At 43.8% G+C, this 6,932-nt stretch overlaps 1 protein-coding gene across 1 annotated transcript; it reads left to right on the forward strand.

Moving 5' to 3' along the window:
- Window positions 1–4,379: 4,379 nt before the first annotated feature.
- AHSP (alpha hemoglobin stabilizing protein) lies at window positions 4,380–5,408 on the forward strand. Its single transcript, XM_020893738.2, has 3 exons — window positions 4,380–4,549; window positions 4,708–4,782; window positions 5,043–5,408. The coding sequence occupies exons 2-3, from the start codon at window positions 4,708–4,710 to the stop codon at window positions 5,244–5,246; spliced, it is 279 nt and encodes a 92-aa protein (XP_020749397.1). The 5' UTR covers window positions 4,380–4,549; the 3' UTR covers window positions 5,247–5,408.
- The last annotated feature ends 1,524 nt before the right edge of the window (window positions 5,409–6,932 follow it).

Raw genomic sequence — 6,932 nt, forward strand, 5'->3', positions numbered from 1 at the left:
TTGGTTTGTGAGTTTTTTTGTTTATTTGTTTTCCTTCTGGTGTCTCTGACCCTCCACTGGAAATTTTCTGCCCTTCAGCCTTCCAAATAAATAAATAAAATAAAATATGAACTTCTTGTCATGGCCCACAGAGCTCTGTAGATTGGGCCCTGCTCCATTGCTCAGACTTTACCCTTTACTGATTCATCGTCTCACTGCCCCCACTAGAACATAAAGTCCCAGGGGAGAAGAACTTTGTCTTTGTCCCAGGGCCTGACACGGGTCAGGCACCAACTACCTTTTTGTGAAATGAATTAATTTATTTTCTCAGTAGCCCTTGTAGGTATTATTTTATTTCTCATTTGAACAGAAAACTGGAGTTTGCATACCCAAACTGGAGTTTGATGGGACTTCATCAAACAGATGAAGACAGAGCTGAAAAGCTGCAAGTTTTCATTCATCTAGTCATTCAACAGTTATTTAGTGAGAAGCTGCTATACTTCTGAGCTCTGAGGTGGGAGTCCAACTGGAGGCTAGTAGTTCTAGAACTACATCATCTTTTTTCTTTTTTGGCTGGCCACATGGCTTATGGGATCATAGTTCCGCAACCAGGGACGGAACCTGGGCTGTTTGCAGTAAAAGTGCAGAGTCCTAACCACTGGACTGCCAAGGAATTCCCTACTTTGTATTCTTTTTAAGTATTATAAAAATGGAAAGATACATTCTTACTGTAAATTAATTCAAACGATAATGTAGATGGAGAAGGTCAAATTCTCCCTTGACATTTATCCCTCTTTCCATTTTCAACAAATACCAGTCAATGCCCAGAAGTAAACATTGTTTGCCATTTGAGAGAGAGAGAGAAATCTAGTTTAATGTTTAATGCCCACTGCCTTACTTTCGACCTGAGGTAGCCTGCTCTAACTGTAGTTAATTTAACATCTTTGATACCTTTTCTTATCAGCACATGTGTAGCTATCTCATTATTTTAATAGTTGCAAGTATGCCTTGGTATGAATGTGCCAGTTTCTATGTCCCCGTAATTACTTTACAACGTTGTGTTAGTTTCTGCAGAGCAACAATGTGACTCAGCTATAGGTATACATTTATCCCCTCCCTCTTGAGTCTCCCTCCCACCCCCCATCCCACTCATCTAGGCCATCACAGAGCATTCAGCTGGGCACTCTGTGCTATACTGCAGCTTCGCACTAGCTATCTATTTTACAGACGGTAGTGTGTATATGTCAGTGATACCCTTTCAACTCATCTCACTCTCCCCTCCCCACCCTATGTGTTTTTTAATTTGAACAAGTATTGTTAAATTATCCCTCTAAAAAAGCCATACTGGAGCTCCCCTGGTGGCTCAGTGGTAAAGAATCTGCTGCCAATGCGGGAGACATTTTGATCCCTGATCCAGAAAGATCCCACATGCCCTGGAGCTACTAAGCCCATGTGCATAAACAAAAAGAAAAAAAGCCTTACCAACTTACACTCCTACTAACAGTGTATGAGAATGCTCATCATAGTCAAGATACGTATTTCTATCTAAAAAATTTCCCTTTGGCACATTTGCATTTTAAGCTCCACTCTTGTATTCTGGCCACAGATAACAACTGACAGTGCTTTCTGCCACTGTAGATTACTTTTGCTTATTCTAGAATTTTGTAGAAATGGAATTCCACTGTATATGTCTTCTATGCTTGGCTTCTTTGGCTCAGCCTAATGATTTTGAGATTCATCCATGTTGTCATGAGTACAACACGTTTCTTTTTATTGCTGAGTAGTTTGTTGATTAGTCTGTTGTTTCTTTTTCTTGCTGAGTAGTATTCCATGGTATGAATATGCCACAATCTGTATATGTACTCACTGGTTATTAGACATTTGGGTTGTTTCCAGTTTTGAGTTATTGTGATAAAGCTGCTATGAACATTTGCACTTGCATGTAAGTATTTTTGTAGACTTGTATGGTCATTTCTTACTAACTCCATTTGGAGTGGGATTGCTGGGTTATGTGGTCAGTGTATGCTGAACTTTATAAGAAATTGCCAAATTATCTTTCAGACTTTTCATTGTACACTCCCACTTGCAATGTATGAGAATTCTAGTTCTCTCAGATCCTTACCAATACTTAATCAGTCTTTTAAACTTTTAGTCATTGTAGTTGGTATGTAGTGGTATCACTCTGTAGCTTTCATTTGCATTTCCCTGGTGAGTAATAGTGTTGAATATCTCTTTATGTGCTTTTTGGCTATTTGCATATCTTCTTTGTGAAGTGCCTGTTCCAATCTTTTGGCCATTTAAAAAGCTGCTATGTCTTATTATCGAACTATCAGAATTCGTTTTAAATTCTGTATACATGTTCTTTGTCAGGTGCCATTGTGACTATTCCTCCTTGTGGCAACAGATACTTTCTATCCTAAATAAATAAAAACACGTTCACACAAAAACCTGTACACAAATATTTATAGCTATTCTATTGATGCTTACCAATAACTGCAAACAATCCAAATATCCTCCAGTGGGTCAATGAATAAACAAGATCGAGTGCATCCTTGCAGCACACAGTTAGCAATGGAATGGAACAACTAACTCACTGTTACTTGCAACAACTTGGATGGAGCTTAAGGGCATTATTCTGAGTGAAAGGAGACAGTCTCAAAGGTTACATGTTGTATGATTCCATCATAGTGTGTATTAGTCGCTCAGTCATGTCCAACTCTGCAACCCTATGGATTGTAGCCTGCCAGGCTCCTCTGTCCATGGGGATTCTCCAGGCAAGAGTACTGGAGTGGGTAGCCATTCCCTTCTCCAGTGGATCTTCCCAACCCAGGGATCTAACCCTGGTCTCCTGCATTGACGTCCTCAAAAACACTGAACTGTAGTGATGGCAAACAGATCGGTGGCTGGCAGGGTTTAGGGATAAGAGGGGACAACCACATAGCTCAGTCAGTAAAGAATCTGCCTGCAATGCAGGAGACCTGGGTTCGATGCCTGGATTGGGAAGATCCCCTGGAGAAGGAAATGGCAACCCACTCCAGTATTCTTGCCTGAAAAATCCCATGGACAGAGGAGCCTGGTGGGCTACAGTCCATGGGGTCACAAGAGTGGGACATGACCTAGCGGCTAAACCACCACCGGGGATCAGAGTGGGGGTAGCACGAAGGAGTTTTGGGGGTGATGGAAATGTTCTGTATCCTGATTGTGGTAGTAGTTACATGAATCTACATATTAAAATCCATACATTGTATACTAAAAGGAAGTTAATTTTGCTGTATGTTAATTAGGATAATGGAATAAACAAAAAGCATATCAACAAACTGAGTGCACAGGTGACAGTGAACATTGGTTTTTGTTTTTAAGATTTAAAAAAAAGATTTTTTTAAAAATGTGGACTATTTTTTAAATCTTTATTGAATTTGTTATTGTTTTTGAATTGCTTCTGTTTTATGTTTTCATTTTTTGGCCTCCAGACATATGGGATGTTAGCTCCCCCACCAAAAATTGAACCAGAGATGAAGCTCATAACCCCTGCATTGGAAGGCAAAGTCTTAACCACTGGCCCACCAGGGAAGTCCCTGAACGTTGCTTTTGAATGGAGAAAGATGTGACTGAAAATACATATCTCTTCAATGCTGGCTAGTTTGTCGGGGGAAGGAGAAAAATGATCCACTTTTTCAGTGTGTATTTTTATAATGTTTCATTTATTTCAATTAGTATATGGTGATTTAGAAATTTGAAAAAAATCTATTAAAATGGAAACCATTAGGAAAATATTTTTAAAGATGAAAAAAGGTATTTTTGCTTTGTCAAGTACCTGATGATATGGTAGAGAGTAAGACAAATGTGTGTCCATTCCAGTGGAACTCAGCCTGGAAGTGTCCAGTCCTCCCATCTTATAAATGTCTCATCTGAAAAATGACTGTTATTGGAACTTGCCTAATGGAAGCTTTTATAATAATACATACTTTGTGAGTTTTTTTTTTTTTTTAATGCCATGCTGTGTGGCTTGCAGAATCTCAGTTCCCTGACCAGGGATTGAACCTGGGCCACAGCATTGAAAGCCCTGAATCCCAACCACTAGGCCTCCAGGGAACTCCCAAGAATAAATACCTTAATACTTGCTTGAAACAATGCCTCCCACAAAGCATAACTGTAATGTTAGCTTCTATGAATATATCATCTATGAACTGGAAGAATAATTGCCATCACTTGCAGGGGGATGATTTTTAAAGTGCTTGTCTTGCAATGGGGGATCAGTCACTGTTAATTTTGTGAGCTTTGGAACCTGGCTTCTGGGATGTGGCAGGGAGGGCAAGGCGGTCCCTGGTGTGGTTTTCTGGGTCTCTCCACTTATCTGTTCTTTTAGCCTTGCTATCTTCCTAATTTCAGGGGAACCTCTCCCTCCTTCCCCTCCCCTGGTTGACATATCACCCTCCCTCAGGACCGAAATGCAGGGCGTTTCCCTCTTTGGCTGACACTGAACCCCTTGTCTACATCTAGCTTGGCACAGAGGGACAGCCAGAGACTGAAAAGTGTGGCTGAGACCTACACAGCACCGCTGGACCTGAAGGTGAGCCAGCCGGGAAGAAATGTGATCTCAGGGCAGTTCAGGCTCAGAAGGGTGGTGCCGGGGAGGTGACCCTGCAGGGCACCGGGGATCCTCAGAGGGGAGTGAGGAGATTGGGAGAAAAGGATACTTAAATTTCATCTCTTTCTCTAACCAAGCAGATGGCCCTTATTCAGACCAATAAGGATCTCATTTCTAAAGGAATAAAGGAATTCAACGGCCTGCTGAATCAGCAGGTAAGACTGGTGCTCTATTTCAGAGGACAGGCCTGAAGTGTTGGGAGGTGGGCAAGGACAGAGAAAGGAGAATAACTTGGAGCGGGGAGGGTAATGGTGGAGTTGATGGAAACCATGAGAGACCAGGAATATAAATCAGAGAAAAATGGATGTCAGAGTTTGTGGATATTCCTGAACCACATGTCTGAGCCGGGTCTCCTTCGCCAAATTCTGATCGCCCCCCACCCCAATCCCACCCTTCACCTCCCCCCACCCCCCAGGTCTTCAGTGATCCTGCCGTCTCTGAAGAAGCCATGGTGACTGTGGTGAACGACTGGGTGAACTTCTACATCAACTATTACAAGAAGCAGATGTCGGGGGAGCAAGAGGAGCAGGACAAGGCTCTGCAGGAGTTTCGGCAAGAGCTCGATACCCTGTCTGCCTCTTTCCTGGACAAATATAGGAACTTCCTGAAGTCCTCATGAGCACCCCCTCACACGCTGCCTTTCTCCTAGCCCAGAGACGCAGGCTGCAAGTCTAAGAAACACTTAAATGCTGCCTCTGTGCTCTAGTCCTTGGGCTCTGCTCCTTCGTGGAGTTGCTGCACCCTGACACCTCAATAAAGACCAGTTCTGGTTGTGATGGTCTTCCTGGCTCTTTGGCTTTTCTTTGGTTCCGATCCCTGAATCGTGGAGACAGTTTTCCCTCAGCCCTGCTTCCTAAATATGGTCTTGAAGATCAAACCTCTTAGAGCAGAGGTTTGCAGCCTTAAGTAACCACCGGGAAGTACTAAAATAGCCTGAAGGAGGGGCCAGCCGACAGTCTAAAGAGTAAGTGCTGAGGGACAGGGAAGGGGACAAAAAGGGGGAGATAGCGGCTCACCAGAAAGCACGGTCCTGTGACATGCTGTCTAGAAGAAAGTTTTTGGAATCTCCCAGTCTTGTTTACCCTACACTGCAGCATGTGACAAGAGAATCAAACTATGACAAAAGTACAAGATATCCTCGCTGTAGGGGGCTGGGGAATGAAATGCACTAACATATCGGACTGTGGAAATGATGGAATCTCTAAGACTAAGCCACAAATTACTGCATACAAACACTGTGCCCTAGTATGGGTTAATAATTCTGATACTGTTGCACATGCTCATTGGAATTGAACAATAGGTGTAAATACATGGTGGATAACGGGAGTTGGGTTTCTCAATGTTGGAGTGGGAATTTAGGGAGAGGCAAAGTGGTGTGGGGGAGGTTAGAATAATCTACGTGGTAATGGATTGGAGTTAGAAATATCAGTACAGACAGACTTGGTGTGATGATGGCATATAGCGGGTGGGTTAAGTTGCTCCTCTTTTCCCTCCCTGTCCCCCTCCTCCTTTTTGTTTTTTTTAAAGATTTATTTATTTGGCTGCACCAGGTCTAAGTTGCAGCATGCAAACTCTTAGCTGTGGCATGTAGGATCTAGTTCCCTGACCAGTGATCAAATCCAGTCCACCTGCATTGGGAGCTCGGAGTCTCAGCCACTGGACCACCAGGGAAGTCCCCCTTCTCCCTTTTTAAACAACTAAGTAGACATCCATAATGGAACAAAAGTGCCTCTGCACACTCCATCAAGGAACCCAGGAGGTTTCTAACCCACCTGTGTATCTGAAAATTAACGAATAGGACCTCAGTAAGGGCTGCAGATCCAAGGGAGATACAAATCTCCTCTATCTCCACTGGTCACAAGGGGGCAGGGGGTGGAGGGGTGAAGCCTGGAGATGGCAAACTGGGAAGAGACCCAGAGACCCTTCTGGAGATAGAGACGTTGTGGAAGTCCAGCCTGCCTGGAGGGGACTTCAGCATGTCCTTAGAGCAAGGTGAGGATGAGTCTGGAGGCGAGAGGAAGGAACTTGCCAAGGTGGCCCGTTTTCCCAGGGCGACTCCACCAACGTTGAGCTTTTCACAGCAGCAGGGGTGACCCCCATCAGGCAAAGGAGGTGGAAAGCGGTGACCCCTCGCACAGAGTGGGTGGGAAGCGCAAGGGGTGAGTGACTGCCCCCCATCCCCAGTTGCGCACATTCCAACTGGAGAAACCCATTTGTCTCCAGCAGGACCCAGATTTCCGAAGAGGGATCTCCATCACTGAGGGGAGAGAGGAAAAAATGGAAGGAAACCTAAGACTGTCACATG

Source organism: Odocoileus virginianus, chromosome 33, assembly GCF_023699985.2.
Source record: "Odocoileus virginianus isolate 20LAN1187 ecotype Illinois chromosome 33, Ovbor_1.2, whole genome shotgun sequence".
NCBI classification, from domain to species: Eukaryota; Metazoa; Chordata; class Mammalia; order Artiodactyla; family Cervidae; genus Odocoileus; species Odocoileus virginianus.

Coding starts and splice junctions, on each gene's coding strand:
- AHSP (XM_020893738.2), top strand. CDS start 4,708: ATGGCCCTTATTCAGACCAATAAGGATCTCATTTCTAAAGGAATAAAG. Junction 4,783..5,042: donor ACGGCCTGCTGAATCAGCAG/GTAAGACTGGTG, acceptor CCCACCCCCCAG/GTCTTCAGTGATCCTGCCGT.